This window comes from Schistosoma haematobium, chromosome 5 (assembly GCF_000699445.3).
Source record: "Schistosoma haematobium chromosome 5, whole genome shotgun sequence".
NCBI lineage: Eukaryota > Metazoa > Platyhelminthes > Trematoda > Strigeidida > Schistosomatidae > Schistosoma > Schistosoma haematobium.
The window spans coordinates 19,812,096-19,833,562 of NC_067200.1; the positions used below are offsets into that span (position 1 = coordinate 19,812,096).

At 35.7% G+C, this 21,467-nt stretch overlaps 1 protein-coding gene across 2 annotated transcripts in view; it reads right to left on the bottom strand.

The window, feature by feature from the left end:
* Positions 1–7,848: 7,848 nt before the first annotated feature.
* CSE1L_1 (Exportin-2) overlaps positions 7,849–21,467 on the bottom strand; it is a 33,232-nt gene continuing 19,613 nt past the window's right edge. Inside the window, exons 13-18 of one of the 2 annotated variants that reach the window (XM_051217691.1) lie at positions 21,180–21,457; positions 15,484–15,673; positions 13,717–13,887; positions 12,605–12,892; positions 11,534–11,664; positions 7,849–10,052 (exon numbers count right to left, since the gene is read on the bottom strand). In XM_051217691.1, the coding sequence (XP_051065124.1) occupies positions 9,963–10,052; positions 11,534–11,664; positions 12,605–12,892; positions 13,717–13,887; positions 15,484–15,673; positions 21,180–21,457 (1,148 nt within the window). In that variant the 3' untranslated portion in view covers positions 7,849–9,962. Of the gene's footprint in view, positions 10,053–11,533; positions 11,665–12,604; positions 12,893–13,716; positions 13,888–15,483; positions 21,458–21,467 lie in introns of both variants that reach the window. The other variant, XM_051217690.1, reaches the window with a different exon arrangement.

The window sequence follows — 21,467 nt, forward strand, 5'->3', positions numbered from 1 at the left end:
GCGAGTTAGTTTTCTACGGGATGAAGTTGCTAACCCCATGCCCAACTCTCCTCCTTTATCCGGTCTTGGGGCCGGCAGTAGCCCCCGGAGGGGTTCCAGGTGGAGTTGGTTCGAGCAACGTACTAGTTAATGCTTATACTGCAAAGTTGAGTGATATGAGTTTAGACTACACGTGGAGAATTAATTACCTCAGGATTGAGGGCACATTTTACTGAATTATATCAACCATCAAGACACCTAGCTTCACTATTTGCTGTCGACAGCCTGCAAACATTGAGCATCATCCAACTCAATTAAAATATCACCTTAGATAACATCAATTAAACATATGAATTTGAAATTGTTGAAACAGACATACCTCATCTATGAATGCTTCCTTACGGCGAAGAATTTATTTCAATTCTATTGGAAAATAAAGGTAAATTTCAATGTCAAATGATATATCAAAATGTATTCAATCTCCTGTACAATTAGATCCCTTTTATCTAACGTCAATATCCAATTCCTATCAGTATTGAACACAAACATACATTGATTCAATAATGAAATGTATCTATCCATCCAGAATATTAGGTAACGATAAGTTTATCTGTCCTAGTGATTGATATAAGACGATATACTGAAAATGATGTGGATTATGTCATCAAGATGACTGACCACAGTCACATAGACAATATATATGAGACATAATAACTAATCGAGTCTCAAAGAATCAAGCGTTCCATAGATTGATAAACTAAGAACGTAAAAACTAAATAACCATATAAGTAACCGATCATTAAACTCATTTGAAATTAGATAGTAAATGATCACAGTGTTTATTCATAACTGAAATGAGGCCTTCTATGGATTTATTTATTTATTTTAACACATAGATGTTGGTACAAGGAGGTACAAGGAGGCACCAAATATATATGCGCCACGCAAATCTCATTTGATATGTGTGAGGGCTGTGATATTGCCCAGGTGCCCAAACCGAAGCAGGTGGTTTTATTAGGGGGCCACACCTTGAGCCCTTGACCTAAAGGTCTAATCCACAAGGCAGTGGATCAACGTCAGGAGATGCAGTCCCATGTTGGCCGGTGACCAACGATTGGTTCATACGTCATTTGGTCCTTTAGGATTATCGAGCTCATGTGCACCATTGGTTTGGAATCAGGGTTTCCCAACTCCCCTAGGTGAAGCATCCGTGTTCACCAATTCGGTCAAAGAGACGGACGTTCGCTTTTCGTCTTCTCAATTTCGTAAACAACAGTGATGCCACGAGAATGCAATGAGTAGGACTTCCCTGACCGTGATTGTATGCACGTGGCCATGTGAGAGCATTTCGAGAAGGAGAACGGACTCTCCCCACTCTCAACCGTATCAAGGCATTTGGGGGCATACTATTTGTTTCTAATTCATTTTCATTTTAAAAGAGTAATAATCTTTTATCAAGCGAAATATTCATTCATCTTTGTTACGTTTACATAAGTGTTTGTCAGTCACGTATAGAGTATTATTAGAAGGCGACATTGTTTATTTCAACTAAGATTCATATAACACTTACTTACATAATACAGAATACCATTTTGTTTAATTAATGAAATAGAAATATAATGGATAATTGATAAGAAAGTAGAATCATTGACATTCCTACAAACAATGACTAAGGTCAACTCTCATTATTATCATTGTCATTAATGTTACTTTTGGTGAAATATTCTTCATCTGAAAACACACATTAGATTAGATGAATTCAATTAGATGTGATGATTATGTATCATATTCAAACATAGATATATACATACATGACTGAATTATCAAGTTACAGTCGTCAGTGTATATACGTTTGAGAGGACGAAAGAAGTACATTGTTGTGTTCAGATCAAACAAATACTGTTCATAGTGGATTATGTGTTCCTCATAATTGATCACTGGGTAGTGATCAATGTCATGTGTGTCAAGTCCTTATTTTAGTGCAGATCGAATGCTATCGATCATGATGCAATGTGATCACCAGCCTAGGTAACTCGACACTGCGTGCACTATTGTGAGATTAGATGGTGGTTGGAGGTAGTCGGCAGGAAACCCTGAACATAGTTTTCGTGCTACTTGGTACTTGTCAGCAAGGTGTACCTGTAATCTTGAGGGAACTGATGCTCCCTGACGGATTCGAAACGGCACGAAACCCGGGTCCAGGGTTTCCTGTCGACTACCTCCAACCACCATCTAATCTCATAATGTGTTCCTATTGGATAATGTTTTCTTCTAAATCACTTTCTGGTTGTTGTCAAACACATTATGGTCTTAAGTTAAATGGAGATGTATAAAGATGAGTGTCTAGTTGACCAAGATAGAGAAGACGAAATACAAATAAGTAAAAACAATGAACAATCAGTGATAATCATTATCGAACTGAAATCATGCATCACTATCTCTCTGATTATCATTAATTATCATTAGAACGAATGAAGGTCATTCATATTACATGTAGTAGTCTGTGGTAGAATAGAGGAGTTTTACAAAATTATCTTATTTACTCCTAATGGAGAATAGGCCGCCGATCAGCATTTTACAACCTACTCTGTCATCGGCCTTCCTTTCGAGTTCTATCCAATTGTTGTTCATTTTTCTCATGTCTGTCTCCACTTCTCGGTGTAATCTGTTGTTTGGTCTTTCACTTTTCCTTTGACCTTGAGGATTTCATGTGAAGCCTTGCCTTGTAAAGCAGTTGGGTGCTTTCCTCAATGTGTGTCCTATCCACTTCCAATGCTTCTTCCTCCGCTAGGATCTGGTTTGTTCTCTCCCATAGTAGTTTGTTGATGATAATGTCTGGCCAACAGGTCCGAAGTATTTTGCTTATGCAACAGTTAATATACACTTATATCTTCTGGATGGTGACTTTCGTAGTTCTCCAAGTTTCCACCCCATACAGTAGAATTGTCTTCACATTTGTATCGAAAATTCTCACCTTGGTGTTGACTGACAGATAGTTATTTTGGGTTCCAGATATTCTTTAATAGCAGATATGCTGCTTTTACTCATTATTATTAATGATAGTAAAAATTATTGAAATGTTGGCCAATGTAACCTGCTCCACAAGAGTAAGTAAACTGGCAGATGAACATTAAGTTGTCCCAAAACGCCAAATGATCCTTAAGACTTCCTCGAATGAGTTTATTACAGGAAAAAACAGTCCGGAGCTCTAAAGAGTAAAAATGCTATTTCAAGGATCCAGAATGTCTGTTTCTTAATATCCCAGCTGTTGTATGTCCAACAAATTCGATGTTTAAGAATAAAACATTCTCCCGAATTGTGAGAGTACTTGCGAAATGACATCCTGGTTTCAGATTACCACCAGTAATTGAGACGGATTGGAAACCATTCTCCAGAAGTTTTTGTCTGATTATATTCAGCTCATCATCAGTTGTGTCTTTAGCGCGTGTTCAAATTGTAGTTTATCAGAGTCAGTATAAAAAAATACTGACAATTTTCACAGTGTGAAAATGTGTGTGATGGTCAGTATTCAATATAATCCTTAACTTCGTACACAGCTCGTCCTGATAACCATCACTAGATTGTAGTTTGGCGTCGAGTCGCGGTTGACTATGATCACCACTACAAGAAGGTTGTGTACTAGATATCAAAAGGCGATCGGAGGTTGTAGCGAGATATATTTGTTGGCGATCTCGTGGTATCGAAAGAATACCGAGTTCGTACCAAAAGAGTACAAGCGGGATCACTGAGCAAACATAAGAGTGTGCAAGATCACAATCAGCGGAAGGAATAATGCATTTCGTACAGTTAAACAAACAAGTACAGTAAAACAATCACTGGTACAATTGGTTAGAATAATAATTGTTTCCATTAAACCAGTCGCGTTCTCTTGATAAAAGTAGGTCACTACAAGATAATGCTCCAATGGTGTATTAATCAGAAGGCGAATACGAAGTGTTGATTATGTTTATTATTGCACCACATACAGATATCCAAATTTACAGGTACACTAAGCAAGCATGAAATAGTAGCAGCGAAAAGCAAGCACGCGAGCGAGTCGACGAGTCAATGAACAGGAATCATATGTATATATATATATTCTCCAATACGAACGTCGAGACAGTCTTTTCTGCACGGAGCTGAAACTTGGAGAATTACTACGACCATCATCAAGAAGGTACATGTATACATAAATGGTTGTCTACGTAAGATACTCAACATCCATTGTCCGGATACCATCAGCAACAGCCTTCTGTGGGAGTGGATAACCCAGCTACGAGATGAAGAGGAAATTAGGAAAACATGTTCGAAATGGATAGAACATGCATTATAGAAATCACCAAACTGCATCATAAAGCAAGCCCTAACTTGAAATCTCGAATGGAAGCGGAAAAGAGGAAGATCAAAGAACACACTACGTCGGGAAACAGAAGCAGATCTGAAAAGGATGAATAACAGCTGGAAAGGATTGCTCAGGACAGAGTTGGACGAAGTGTAGTGTTGGATGGCCTGTGCTCCTCTACGAGGAGTAACAGGAGTAATTAAGTAAGAAAAAGTCACTTAACTCCGAAATCACCATAATACTATTGACTTATAGTTATACGTTTTACAATTCACTTATCTTTTAGTTGATAACTTGAAATGTAATCATCTTCTTCTTTTCACACAAGATTGGCCAAAATACAATTCGATTGAAACATGACGAAACGCAACAACAACATTGAGTATAACATGGTATTTGATGTGAAAAAAGTTAACAAATGCATTGATAGTAAAAATCAGGATACTCATAACTTGACAGTAAATAATTGTTGTGTTAAAGTAAGCCATTCATTAAACGTCACAGGTTGTTTTCAATGTTATACAATGTAAATCTATTTTCATCAGTATAAGGGTTGTGGAGATTGTTAAGTTTTTGATTGAGATCATGAACCGATTGATGTTAGACCACCATTGAAAACCTGGGATCACTGGACGGCCGTTTCGTTCCATTGTGGGGCTTCTCAGCAATGCGCATCCACGATCCCGCTCGTGGGACTCGAACCCAGGACCTTCAGTCTCGCACGCGAATGCTTAACCTACTGAATGTAGTAAACAATGAATAGAAGTGTCGCTTAACACTAATGCTTCAAAAAAAACCGATGATTTTTCAACTCATTCAATGTGTGATTATTTCAGAAATCCAATATGAAACTGTATATCAATGTTGATTGCTATAAAATACCGATGAAATCAGTTTGAATGATGAAGCGTAATCTGCTAGAAATGATGTTTCATGTTTATATGATTAGTGAAAGTTTGTGGACTCCCATTGTTGAAGTTCACAATATGAAGTTCTGATTCTCTGTTGTGAAATATGTCATCTGGATAGATTACTTCAATAAAGTTGTCAATTATAAGTTTATTGATTTATATGCGGATTATCATAAGGGGTTTTGTGGAGATTTTAGAAATTTCACTGATTGAAATCATGAGTCAATTGAAGCTAGACCATCATGGAAAACCCGAAATCACTGGATGGCCGTTTCGTCCTAATATGGGACGACCTCGCACCCCACGAGACTCGAACCCATGACCTATCTGTCTCGCGCCAGACGCTTAACCAACTAGACCACTGAGCCGGCATCCAGCGGTGTTAATGTCTAACTTCAACCAATCCACGAAGTTGCGCCACCGTACACCATTGTCATCAGTGAATTACTATCTCACAACAGATGTGGTTAAACTCCACTGGTAACGGATTTTCACTAGAACTCCAGGAGTATCTCTTGAAGTCAGTCACTAGTGAGCAGATGGATTGTGATTAGATGTGACATTCAGAACATAAATGAGTCGTCAACTTGTTATAGAATGTTGTGTACCTAACACACTAATTGTCATATCTGTAGTAAATGTTCTAAATGATTGTACAAATGTAAATTATGTAACTATTTGTGCGAATTCTCTGCTGTCATTACTACTGACAATAGTGTATAATGAATGATCTGATTAATATTTGATACTTAACAATAAATTCTACTATTTCTTTTTATCAAAAGAGCTTGGATATTAACGATTCAACTATATCAACACCTATCAAACATATTGAAACTTCGGGGATCATTGAAGTTCAGGTTGAAGAAAACTTCAGGGAAACTGATCAATATTCGGTAAATATTTGATATCTAGTAATAAATGCTAGTGTTTCGTTAATTCAGAAGAGCTCAGATGTTAACGACCCGAATACACCAACACCCATGAAACATAGTGAAATAAGATCGTGTATCACTGAAGTTCAGTTTGGAGAAAACCTCAAGGGAACTGATCAATATTTGATATCTAGTTAATAAATGCTACTGTTTCTTTCTTCTTCAGAATATGACTACCGAAATAACTAAAGTGAATAAACCACTTTAGGGTTTATATATTTTAATACTATTGGTTGTCCGTTCTGTTTTATGTATCGATTGTATGATTTGAAGATGGCGGCATAATAGAAAGAGAAGTTATGAATAATTCTCAGGAATGTCTTATAACTATGTATCAATTATATGATTGTTTATGTAATAACTAATGTAATTTTAATACTTGAATTTTATGAATCATTTGAAGCTAGACTATCATGAAAAAAGCCTGGAATCATTATATGACGGTTTCGTGGTAGTATTACGCATCCACGATCCTGTCTACGGGATTTGAACTCAGGATCTATCGATCTTGCGTGTGAACGCTTAATCTAACTTCAATTAACTCATGAATTCAACTATTAAAATTACTTAATTATTAACTATTCAGTGAAAGCTGGATGATAAACCTAAATTAGGTATTTGGCGGCCCTGTATCTGACTACAGTGGTGGTATGATGATAAAATCGTGTATGTGCAAAGGGTGAGTTAAGCATATATTGTCATTAATTTACAAGTAATATATGCGGGAATGGAATCCAGGACACGCGTCACTTTACTCGTCAACTAGATGTACCTGCATCGCAGAGTCGATACTCAGCACGGTATTGAAAGTCAGTACCATTCACTGTAACCATCATCATCTTAGCTATTAAATATAGATACCCACTGACTTCTACAGCTTTAATGCAACATATAAAGATGAGCACAAATTTGGTAAATAATTATCCTGTGGCAAACTGGATTCTCGGAGAACACATCCCCTTCATGATGCTGAATGTTTTGATTGTGACAAAACTAGAAACATTATGTTAGTTTGTAGGACAACTATTCACTTCGCTAATGGTGATACTAAACCCTACTATTAGGTTCTTATATAAGTGGAGTTCCTAATGATCGTATTTTATTTTTATCTACAATTTCGAAAAGGTACATTCCATATGAAAAGCGATTATACATCTTCTTTGGTTCATTCTACGATACATCATACAGTTTATTATTTCATTCAATGCTTAATCTTAAGAAAAGCATAAAGTGGTGTTGTCTTTAATAGCTTTCAAAAATGACTCCAATACTTCGATAGCTATATTGGGTTAAGGGATAGAAAATCCAACCTTCATTATTGAATTCCCGTTTGTTGAGTCAAAAAACACACCACAGTTTAAGCTGGAGATATTCTTAATCAATTTCACTATTCTATGAAGTTGATCCAATAAGTATCTACCTTCGAATTCACTTAGATAAACTCTCATCAATCTCAATAACTAATGTCACTTTATAGCCTATTTCAATACTACTCTCTTCCATTTGATTTAAGTTGTTCTCCAGTCATATTTCACAAAATAATGAATAATCTAGTTAAAGGTGTTGATGTTGGGTCAAGATGATCTCAATATTTATGATCCTTATAAAAATATATCATGATCAATAACTCACTTCTTTGTTACATGGTCTAATTAAGAAAAAGATTGTCGTAAATTTAAATCCATGTTCATTTTGTATATCTAGTAATTGATTGTTTTGAATATTTAGGTCAGAGTAATGACTTCAGATTAGATATGAAGCCACAGAGTCCATTTATACTATCCTCCGAAACATCTCATACCAATTACGTTTATTAGTAGATGATCTTCAATATTGTTCTCATTTTATTCTCAATTTTCTTTATTATTTCAACTCTCTACTTCAAATTTTAATATTCCCACTCATTTCTATGGAATGTGTAACAAAACTATTGATTTATAAGTCTATTGAACATTTTTTTTTTTTGATACGTTCCCTTAGATAACCATCATTTGTAACAATGTTGCCTATTCATCATAGAGAAAGGGAAGAGGTTAGAAAAGATCGACCGCGAAAATATTACATCTTACTACCTAACTTCATGAATTTCTATCTCTTTATTTATTTAGTTGAACACATAAATATTGGTACAAGAGGGCACCAAATATATATGCGGCAGTTAAGGAAGAAGCAACCACTTTTTATGAAGAAAGTAAAAGAAGGTTACAGCAGGATCGCCACTGGCTTCTATTCTGAGCCATATCTGATAACGTCTCTAGCCACTGTGTAGCACCATCTCTCGGACCCCAACCAGGGAGTCGTGAAGGACCAATACAAGCCAGCCCTTTGTAGCTTTCTTTCATACCACGACACCATGTCATATACTGACCACCTCTCCGCTTTCTCCAACCAATCCCAGAGTCAACAAATAATGCACGACGTGGAATTCTCTGGGACGACATTCGTAGAACATGACCAAGTTGCCGAAATTGATGCTCCAAGATAGTGACACCAATTGCACTATCGTCTCTGTGCCCGAACGCACGATCCCGAACCTCTACATTACTAACATGGTGTTGCCATTGAATGTCAGCAATCCTTCGGAGACAACGATGATCGAACACAGAGAGTCGTCTAACATCCTCAGCTCGGAGAGGCCAGGTTTCACTAACATAGAGCAGAATTGATCTCACCGACGCTTTGTAGATCCGACCTTTTACAGCCAGACTAACATCATGAATGCGCCAAAGATGTCCCAGATTGGCATAAGCCGCTCTGTCTTTCACTATACGTGTATTGATCTCATCACTCACACCACCACCAGCACATATGTAGCTACCTAAATACACGGACTTCTAGTGGTTAAGTTTTCTCAAACACGGAACGAACAACATATCAAAAATCTTTTCATAGAAACATTATGTGTAACTGGCCCCAAACAATCGTCTGTTTAGTTTTGTGGTCGCTACAGTATAACTGAACATATATCTTTATAGAGGATCAAGAGATGGAACTGTTCTCTCTCTCACTCTCTTTCAACTCTCCATATCTTTAATATGAATAGGAAAGTAGATAAGAATGAACCGAACAGATATATTTTATATTCAATAAATGCATCTTATATACTATTTTATTCTATGAATAGAAAAATTAAAAAAAAACAAAGGTTTTTTATTTTGTTCATTTGATCATCTATCTATGATAAATTTAAACAAATATACAATACAATACATACATATATATGAAAAGAATAAAAGTAGATAGGAACAGTGAATGAACAATTTGGAAGTAGAAAAAAAAACGAGGAAATTTTCAAGATAGAGTGAAATCTGAGACCTCTCCACCCCCCCCCGTACACACATACAGAGTGAGTTCGAACAATCAACAGAAAAAGATCAATGAATCTGAGGCATTGGAAAATAATAACAAAAGACAATATAAAAAGAAACCCAATAAGTAATAATAATAATGGTATACTCTTCATCATATCAAATTGTTTCATCTTTTAATTGGGGGGACACACACACACAAAGAAAAAATGGACAAACGTACCGGTAATCATTACAACACATTATGAACGGGATCAAGGATAATGAAATAGGAGGGAGAGAGAGAGAGAGAGAATAGAAGGAATGACAAGGATTTAGTATGGATTTCGAAAGTTGAACTCATTCACACACACACACACACACACACACACACACACATATGCATCCATATAATTCTTACGGGAAAAAATAATAACAAAGTAGTATAACTTCTCTCTTTTTTATTTTGTTGTTATTTCTGTGCATATTTCCTATATTGTATTCTATTCTAATTAATACAAAGTTGACTACGTTCCATTAATGATTTTAAGTATAGAGTTATAGATTGTTCTGTGATAGAATTCAGTAATACAGGTAACTACATCAAGAAATTAAACAAATAAACAAACAAACGATAATAATAATGAATGAACGAATGATATGAGTAAACATTGTAATTCTATGTATATTATCATTATTATTGTTGTTCCTATTTTAGCCCCCCAATGCCCTGGTACGGCCGAGAGTGGGGAGAGTCAACTCTCTCTCTCTCTCTCTCTCTCTCTCTCTCTCTCTCGAAATGCTTTTACATGGCTATGTGCATACAACCACTGCCAGGAAAATCCTACTCACTACCTTTTCGCGGCATTACTGTTGTTTACGAAATTGACAGAACGAACAGCAACTGTCCGGCGCTTTAAACGGGTTGGTGGCGAGTTGGAAAACTCTGATTCCAAACCAATTTTGTACATGGGCTCCAGGATCTTGAAGGAATAAATGGCGTATGAACCTATTGTTGCTAACTGGCTATCATTGGACTGCATCTCCTTACGTTCCTCCACTGCCGTGTGGATTAGATCTTTAAGTCAAAGGCTCCAAGTGTGGCTCCTAAGAAAACCACCTGCTTCGGTCTCGGCACCCGGGCAGTATCCCAGCCCTCACATAAATTGAATGATTTATGTGTTTAAATAAATAAACTAAAGATAAGCTGAATTTTAAGTTAGTAGACAACTTGAACCGATGCAAGTATATCTCAGGTTCTACATTGATTTCGATTAACTAAACAATACTTTAAAGTTCACCATTGGTGAGTTCAAAGTAATACCGAGAAAATACAGCAGAATTTCGGATGGACGAACAACTATGAATCATAAATCACCGTTAATAATATTCAACGACTATATTCATATTATTCAGTAGTACAATTTGAAGAAATCACAAAAGAATTAGTCGAAAGTTAATTAGGCGTATGAAAGTGATATGGAATATTTAGACCACTGTAAGAGAGAGTATTTGATTTGGTTTGGAATCAGTTTTTAACTCTCTTTAGATGGAATCATCTGTACCCAACAACCCGGTTTAAGTGTCGGACATTTGCTTTACATACTCTCACTTCTGTGAGCAACGCCTTACCATCTGAAAGCAGTGACGAATTCCCTGCCACTGGCAGGGAATAGCAGACTCTTACTGCCCTCGACCACGTCTGAGTATTCAGGGGCTGTGATTATACAAAACATTTCTGTTAGTAGAGATTTCGATCGAAAGAGTGTAATACCTAATATTTGGCTAGTACTGCCAAAGGGAATTGTACATATACAACACTTAGATGACGTTTGATGAGTCATGATGGCAGTTCACTGAAAAAAAACTAATTTATGGTTACTAAAATCTCAATCTATTCTGTTGTTATGTTTTATCTAGATTTTGTGACATTCAAATGAAATAAGAGACAAAGTCGGGAGAATTCGTCGATTGCCATGAAATCATGGTAGTCTAGCTTAAATGGGCTTATGAACTTAATTATTAAATTACTACAATCTACACAAACCCCATTCTGATATTAATTGATTAGTTCATTACCTTGCCAGGATATAGATTGGATAAATCATGCAATGTTTTTGCCAAATAAACACGGGGATCAGTAATTGAAGCATATAAATCCGGTAACTTTTGAATTGCAAATGTCAACTGATAGTAAGCTGACTGACCAGCTGTAAAAAAGTAACCAAACACAATAGATCATAGAAAAGTATAAAGTCGACTAGTTACTTTCTAACCATTAAACCGACGATAAACGGAGATTACAAAAAAATAATAAATGTAAAGGAGATAGGATGTATGTCCGTGAATTTGTAACGCAACAACTCTTCATTGTTGTGTGTGTGCAGCACATATCATTTTCCCTGCTCATTTACTGAATGAACACTTTATAAGAGTACACATTTCACTGCGGATTTCATTTCAAGCTCTAACTTTGAGTATATTCGCCTTTTTCATCTGACAAGTAGGGATTCAGCTACAATGTTACGTTCAAAAAAGACATATATAGATGAAAATTACAGTTTTATATGCAGTACTGATATACTTTGTATACATATCATGTATGTATCTTCTACATGTATAAATGGCAATGACTGATTGCATATGACAATTCTAAGTGCTTACTTTTTTTATTCGCTTAAAATGTTCGATGACCCATTCGAATTCGGATATATATATATCTACTTGTTAAACTACATTAATCAATTGGTCTCTTTCATTGTGTTTTTGCTGATCGTTCGATTTATACTGCGGATTACATAAACTGTCATTACGACTTCATTTCGCCTTCTGGATATTTGCACACCGTTAGGTCAGTTAATACAAGAAGTAAAGGAAAGGTTTGAAATTATGCTTCAACAAGTGTCCAACAGTATAGCGTTTATTTCATAGTACACTTAAGGCGTAGAGTACTCTAACGAAAAACTGTTAAATTAAAACGAATTGCTGTAGTCATTCACCTTTAACGGTGAACTATCGGAAGATCTATGGAGAACCGAAGAAACTTACACCACTCACGTTATTGTTTTATAATGTAGTGTAATTGTGTGAGTACATAAGATTACTATATGAGATGGCATAAATGAAGCAACATCCACATATAAAACTCACAAGGATCTGAGTCTATTTCAATGAAACGTTCATCTTTTTGAAAACCATCTACCATAGAATTCATTGCCATCGATACAGCCAAATCGCTCGCAGCATCACCACCACGTCCTGGACCACTAGCCAAACCGGCAATAATTTTTATTAATAAAGGGAGCCATGATTCACGATAAGTAGAACCACTGGTAAGTAAAGCTTGTGCTTCACCAATAAATCGGATTAATCCAATACTATTCATACGCCATTCTGTACAGACAGAAGTAGATGGTAGATTGGATACTTCAGCACTTTCTGAAATCGAACAAATAAATACACAAGGAGAGAGAGAAGTGAATTTATTTCTTTTTATTATGATGTCTGGTTATGAAACTGAGAGAAAGTATAACATCTAAATTACATAAACTATTTCATTAAATGTATATCAACCATCCGAATACAATTCATTTATACTGGTTGTATCAATCTTAAATTACAGTCCTAAACACCAATAAGGAAGATTCAAGCAACCAATGCAAGATGAATTAAGCTTCACCACATTGCACAAATCAATGCCTATCCACAATCAGTAGCTACGGGAATAACGAGATTGCGTTCAAAGCAAAAAGTAGTGAGTTCGGGTCATGGAGTGAACATCAACTCTGAGATGCAGGTATATCCAGCTGACGAGTCCCAAATAGAACGAAACACAAGTTCTATATTCTACTACTAGCAACAATCCATCCCTACTTATAACTTAAGTACAAGTTTGAGAGTAGCTAAAATCTTGAAGCATTAAACAGAATCATGAGCTATGACTACCTCCAATTTTTCTTTAAGGTTATATTATGCCAAAAAAGTTGCAGAGACATTGGTAAGATCAAGAAAACAGCATATGTAAGATGTGAACAACAGTTATCTATAATAATACAACGTGCTAAATTGAAGAAATCTCAGTCAATCTCGAATGCGTAAACGTATTTGCCAGTTATATAAATATCAAGTTGAAGTATGTCGATTGATAAGAATACCATGAGAGAAGAGTAACGAACAACTAATGATCCGTTTACATGCAAAAACCATATTCTTCGTAAACACAACACAAAAGAGAAAAAGAAAGAAAAAAAAAACAATCTTACTTGCAAAACCACTAGTTGAAATCAATGGTGTAGCGATAATAATTTCAGCATATGGAATAAGAACTTTTTCTAGTACACGAGCAAATAGATTCGATTGAATACTATCAACAAGTGTAATCAATTCATTCGGTGAATAGATTAATACCATATGAGCGATGAATGATGCAAAAGCTATAAATAAAACAAAATGAAATTTGAGCAAAATCGATATCCTTTTATGTTTCAGGTAATAAAAGTGTTAGTAGTATTTCGGTGATTGTTACTTATACTGACAGATATAAGTAGTATGCAGCACTAAACGGAAGTCGAATGACTGCCAAAGAAAGATTGAATTGAAGTGAGAAAATGAAGGGGGACAGAGAGTGATTGGACAATTCAAGGAAGATATGCAAATGATGTATGCAACATATGGTTTTCATATTTTACGAAGACACTCTGCAATTTAGCCGTAAACAATAATTTGCTTTTATCCCTACCTGAGTTTTCATTCACTACAGAATTAGTAGTAGTAGTAGTCGTAGTAGTAGCATGAAGATCAGACAGAAGTAATAATCATCAAAATTTATTTATTTGTATTTAACTAATAGTAGTATCAACGAAAGTAAACAGTAGAGTTAAAAACAAATACAAAATGAAATCATGTAAACATTTATTGATTCTATGGTTGGACACTTAGCCACAAATATTGAATATACTGGATTCAATCCTTAGTAGAGTCATCACAGATGTGTACTGAAGAGTAATCTCATATCAAGAGTCGGCGGTCCATTTGATTTTTAATAGTCTTTGGTGTAAAGGCCCCCAAATGCCCTGGTACGGCCGAAAGTGGGGAAAGTCCGCTCGGACGAAAAGCGAATGTCCGGCGCTTTAACCGAGTTGGTGGATACGGAGAGTCTACCTAGGGGAGTTGGAAAACCCTGATTTTAAACCAATGGTGCACATGGGCTCCAGTATCCTGAAGGTAAAAATGGTGTATGAACCAATTGTTGGTCACCGGCTACCATGGGGGACTGCATCTCCTTACTATGCCTCATTGCCTTGTGGATCAGAACATTAGGTCGAAGGCCCCCTAACAAAACCACCTGCTTGGGTTTGGGCACCCAGGCAGCATCACATTCCTCACACAAATCAAATGAGATTTGTGTGGCGTATATGTACTTGGTGCCTCCTTGTATCAATATCTGTGTTAAAATAAATAAGTAAATAAAACCTACAAATCAAGATTGAACAGCTGAAAAAGGAATAGATTTTATACAACTGTAGTCGATTTAGAGCTACGTCATTAAAGACTTCACTTAATTATTGGTTAAGATAATTGGCATGACCTCAAAATAGTGTCCATCATCACTTGATAGCCTAAATTAATGACTATCAAATAAAATCATGTTGTTGTACACAGCTTCCTTCCAATTAATTTCCATAATACCTATAATGAATCGTCGGGTAGTCGATGTAGATTCACAGACTTGATTAATCTAAAACTACTCGGAATTGAATGTTACTAACCGAAAAATATGTATTCTATCATTATAGAATATATTACCACAACTGAATTAACTACTTCCATGAATCCGGTGTTCATCTAGTTGTGTTAATGAGGTATGGCAACTTGGACCGATGCATATATGTGCTTGGTCCTACATTGTAGCTGACTGACTGACTGACTATCATTATAGACCAAGCAACATGTGTCCATTAACAATACAAAGGTTAGAGAAATGGATAAGAGATAATAACAACAACAACAACAAAAATGGTTTAACAAACCTTTCATAAATTTCTCTCTTTTACATGATTGTAATCGACGAAATATGATCATGAATATTTGACGAAAATATGTTGGCATTAAAATATCTTTTGGACCAGATAATAGAATAGCATTTAATAAAGCAAATGCATACACATCATTTATAGAGGAATTAACTAATTTTTGAAATACTCCTAGAATCGGTGTAATCTACAGAGATGATACAGAGAGAGGTGATATCAAGGAGAATGACGAAAGAAGAACAAACAAAAACAAAATAGATAATCATAAATCAATAATCAACATCTAAAATGAATTCATCTCATTGATGGGTATGAATGATACCAAGAAAATTAGAATAAGTGACAGATAATTATTACATCAAAATTCCTATAATATCGAATATCATTATTTATTTTAATTTAACACATAGATAATGGTACAAGGAGGCACCAAATATATATGCGCCACACAAATCATACGATTTGTGTGAGGGCTGTGATACTGGCCGGGTGCCCAAACCGAAGTGGGTGGTCTTATTAGGTGGCCACACCTTGAGCCTTCGACCTAAAGGTCTGATCCACAAGGCAATGAAGCAACGTCAGGAGATGCTGTCCCATGTTGGCCGAGGACCAACGATTGATTCGCACGCCATTTGTTCCCGCAGGATAGTGGAGCCCATGTGCACCATTGGTTTAGAATCCGGTTAAAGTGCCGGACATTCGCTTTTTGTCCTCTCATTTTCGTAAACAACACCCCCGCTACGATAGGGCAGTGAGTAGGACTTTCCTGGCAGAGGCTATATACGCGTGGCCATAGTACAATAAATGTTGACAACTTTTCGAAATCTTTGACGAATACTTTGATTGATCGCAAAGAATAAAGTAGCTTAAAGTGTTGATCACTTCACTTTATCTCAATCTTCATTAACTGAAATTACTTCGATATGCATAACGTATGCCTAACTACCGTCTACTATGAATACTCGGTGTCAGCTATTGTAAGAGTATGTTAAAAGAAATTTGAGAGGAGGTCAAGCACAAAATGTAGTATTAGTCCATGAAATTACTGACTATTGATAGGTGGAGAACATTTGGTTAGTGTCTGTACGATAACACGCTATCAGTGTCATTAAAGAAGTTGGATGAGATAGATTCAAATCAATCACAGGAAAGGCAGCACATAAATCTACTTTTCAATTTTCTATTTATCGAGGGTTCTAGTATTCCTTTCACATACGTATACTGTCAATACTTCCTCCTAAATCATCAATGTTTGCTACTACAATTATTTCAAATTATTTAATATTCACTTTATGAAATTCATCTTATTGTCAACTCTTAACTAGAATATTGCCCCCAAATGCCCTGGTACGGTCGAGAGTGGGAAAAGTTCGCTCACCCTCTCCAAATGCTCTCATGTGGCCACGTGCATACAACTACTGCCACAAAAGTCATACTCAATGCCTACTCGTGGCATTACTGTTGTTTATGAAATTGAGAGGATGAAAAGAGAATATTCGGAGCTTTAACCAGGATGGTGGATCCACCCTAGGGGAGTTGGAAAACCCTCATTCCAAACCAATGGTGCACATGGACTCCAGTATCCTGAATGAACAAATAATGTATGAAATAATCGTTGGTCACCGGCCAACATGGGACTGCATCTCCTGACGTTGATCTACTGCCTTGTGGATTAGACCTTTAGATTAAAGGCTCAAGGTGTGGCCACCTAATAAAACCACCTGCTTCGGGGTTTGGCCACCCGGGCAATATCCCAGCCCTCATACAAGTCGTATGATTTATGTGGCGCATATGTATCTGGTGCCCCCTTGTACCAGTATTTATGTGTTCAAATAAATATACATAGATAACTAGAATATTTGTTTCAACTATTAGAATAACAGTGACCCGATGAAAAATTGGGACGTATGAAAATATATCTAGAAGTTAGAGGCAATAACAATTAGCATAATAAATTATTCACAAATCAACAACAATGGTTAGGGTAAAAGATTTCAAACAATAAAATTCATTTATGTTATATAAGCTAGTGGTTAGGGTTAGAGATCTGAAGCGAAAAGTATTGGGATTCGAGACCCAGTAATAAAATTAACACTTTGATGTAGGTACATCTAGATGATGAATTCTAAATAGTAATGAAATAAACAGTCCTGAAAACAGAGATGGATGGTGGCGAGCAATCGAATCCAGGAAACGCGTTTTGTTCTATTTTAAATTCGTCAGTTGGTTGAACATGCATTCCAGAGTTGAAGCTCACCCTGAGACTCGAATCCAGTATCGTCCGCTTAAAACGCCATCACGTTGTTCACTTAGCTACTGAGTCCAGCTGAACAGTTCCAAATAGGGAGAAACACGCGTCTTGGAATCTACTGCTAACCACTATCTAACATTACTTAACGATGTCTAACGCTTAAAATCTCCTAAAGAGTATATGTTAGTTCAAAATTGTACAAAAATATCGAATTAACTATCAGAAATATTTTAATTCAATAAGAAGCCAGTTAAAGTTCGAAACTAATTCAACAGCAGAGACTGTGACAATCAAGTTTGAATTTGACAGGAATAATCAGTTCAAGACACACCTTATAAAATATAAATCTGAGTACAAAGTGGGCAGTGAAATAAATATGTGTTTCACGATTAAGTGATGGAATTGTGGAAAAATAAAATATGAGTATAATGAATAAATGAATAAAGATAACTAAACGAGAGCAGACATAATTTGGCTAACAAGATATCCAAGAAAGACTCCTTTTACTTAAGAAAGATCTCCTCCAAATTTTATGATGGATAAAGAGCAAAAATACACGAGAACCGTCATCAGTTTCTAGTCCCAGCTATATTTGATAACGTTTCAAACTATTGAGTTGCATGCATTAATATCTAGGAATCGTAACTAGTACTATAGTTGACAAGTGATTCAGGTGTACGATTTGAACTTCAAAGATGACTTGGTTCTTTTATCCCACACATACCAACAAATGCAGATCAAGATTAGTGTAGCAAAAGCCTCTGCGTCAGTAGGCCTCGACATACACAAGGGAAAAACCAAGATCCTCAAATACAACACGGAGAACATTAACCCAATCACAATTGATGGAGACTCTCACGTACCTGGACAGTATCATCGATGAACGCAGAGGATCCGATGCAGATGTGAAAACATATGGAACTCAAAACAACTGTCAACCAACATATAAGTCACAATCTTCGATACGAACGTCAAGACAGTCCTACTACTGTACAGAGCCGAAAATTAGGGAACTATTACAACCACCATTAAAACGGTACAAGTATTCATAAACGATTGTCTACGCAAGATATTCAATATCCGTTGAACGGATACCATCAGCAACAACGTACTGTGGGAGACAACAAAATAGCTTCCATCTGAAGAGGAAATCAGGAAAAAACGTTGGAAGTGCATAGGACATATATTAGACTGAATCAGGAGGTAACCGCTAACTTGGAATCATGAAGGGAAACGGAATAGAGGAAGGCCAAAGGATACACTGAGTCGGGAATCGGAAGCAGAAATGTAAGGGATGAATAGTAACTGGGAAAGATTATCCAGGACAGAGTTTGATGGAGAATGCTGATAGGCGACCTATGCTCCTCCACGAGGGATAACAGAAGTACGTAAGTTCAGTCAGCCAGTAACAACGTAGAACTTCGTACTTACGTACATCAGTTCGAGCTGCTATACCACAATAAAACAGAGATGCAATTGTCCGTTTAAATCCCGTAGTGGTAGAGAGGTGGTAGGAGTATAAGCAGTAATCGGAAAGATTAGGGTTTGAAGATGTTATTCAAGGAGTATAATACATTGAAATAAATTTGGAAAATTACATGTATGTCATATGTGATGAGATCAATTAGTCAAAATTTAGAATCTGGTATGTGTGTACATTGGTTCAATTCGCCATTATCCCATTAGTACAGAGAAATAAAATCACACATTTGAACTAGGCTAACATGTAATTCGGTTCGAGAAACCAAGTAACATTATTACTTATCATCAACACAAAGAAATTTTTGACAGAAAGTTAAATATTAGGAATTTATGCCTTGTAAATGAGTGAATAATGATAATGATAATTGTAAGTGATGAGATAAATAGATTTTAAATTTGCTTACCAAAGAATGAACCTGAATGGATTAAACAAAAGTGAATCATTAAATATTCTCGTGAAAGAAAAAAGAAGACATTCGGAGAAGAGAGTACAGTTCTAAATCCAAATGTTGACATAAGGATTAAATTTCTTATACATCAATTTTATAATACATAGTTATCTTCATTATCATAATGAAAGACCAGTGATAATTGAGTTAAATTCTGGTTAATGGTAGAATCTCTCTAACAGGATATAGATTTCGCCCTATTTAGAAGTTATCATCATCATCATCATCATCATCATCAACTGGATGTATATCTCCACATTTTAATGTTATGATGTTCATACACTGAGACTTGGATCCCAGTATCTTTTGTTTGAACAGTGGGGAAAAAAAACCATATACACAAACATGAAGAATGAATTTTCTTGTTCAATTTAAGAAAAAAACTTAAAGATTTTTAGTGGATAGTACAACATTTGTCTACGATAAAAATTAACAAAATTAGAAACAAAGTAATGAAGCAAACAGTCTGGAAAACAGAGATGAATGGTGGCGAGCAATAGAATCAAGGAAACGCGTTTTGTTCTAGTTTAAATTCGTCAGCTGGTTGAACCTGCATCCTAGAGTTGATGCTCACCCTGAGACTCGAACCCAGTACCGTTCACGTTGTTCACTTTAACTAACGAGTCCCGAACAGGACGAAACGCGCGTCCTGAATTCCATCGTTAGCCACTATCCATCTCTATTTACAATGCTGGTGATTTAAGATAATATTGAGGCAATCCACACAGTGTACATATACTAATAAGAGACTGATCAGTTTTAGTAATAAACAAACAGTTAACATTAACATTAATAAGTATGAGGTAACTAATTAGTAATGTAATACTATCTATGTATGAATTGATAATTAACGTGACTTCAATATGAGAATTCTGTATTTACTACTACTAAGAGTAACTTGTTTCGACTTATGTACTCCTGAAAGTTCTGATAAGAAATATGAATTGTAGAATAAATCAATAATTAATTAACAAACAATCCGCTATATAATTAATATGGAATTTCAGTTCAAAACTAACAAACTATGTCATTCTTAAGACAAATACCATAACAGTAGAAAAGATTAAGTAAAGACTAGACGATTTAAGAAGAATGAATGAATTCATAGAATTAAAAAAAAATTTCTTTAGGAACCAAAGCGGTAAACAGATAAACTGTGAATATATTCACACTAGTGTAAAACGATTATTCTGAGCCATGTTATCCAATGTTTTGAAATTAACTGATCACAATTATCGTATGGAATCCAACTGAATATTATGTTGCATAAACAAAACAGGATTCAATTCAACAGTCAATGAATTCATGGATTAATGGTATGTTCTTGTTTAATCGTTCCTAGTTTTATTGCAACTTAATGAATATACAAGTAAACATCGCATGACAACTACCTCAAAAGTGTATATCATCAATTGTTTGTTGTGAATAACTTTAATGAAAATAAGAACAACCCAAGAAATCAAATCAAAAAAACTATTATCATTTACAAATACATCTTATAAGTGAATTACCTTATTAGCTGCTAACACATCATCCATATTATGTAACAGGTAAGCCTGTAACAAACGAACAAGCGATGGAACATTTCTATTTGGTTCCCACAGAGATGGGACAAGGATTCGTTGAAGTAAAGCTGAATAAGCCTGTGAAGGTCGGAAATTACTAGGTGTTCCTGTTGTCATGCCATTGATAACAGGTGGTGGTAACTTACAATTAGTTAGAACAATTTGAGATAATGGATACTGTTCTAGCATAACACTGATCAATTGAAATACATATGGTACAAATTCTGGAAAAGA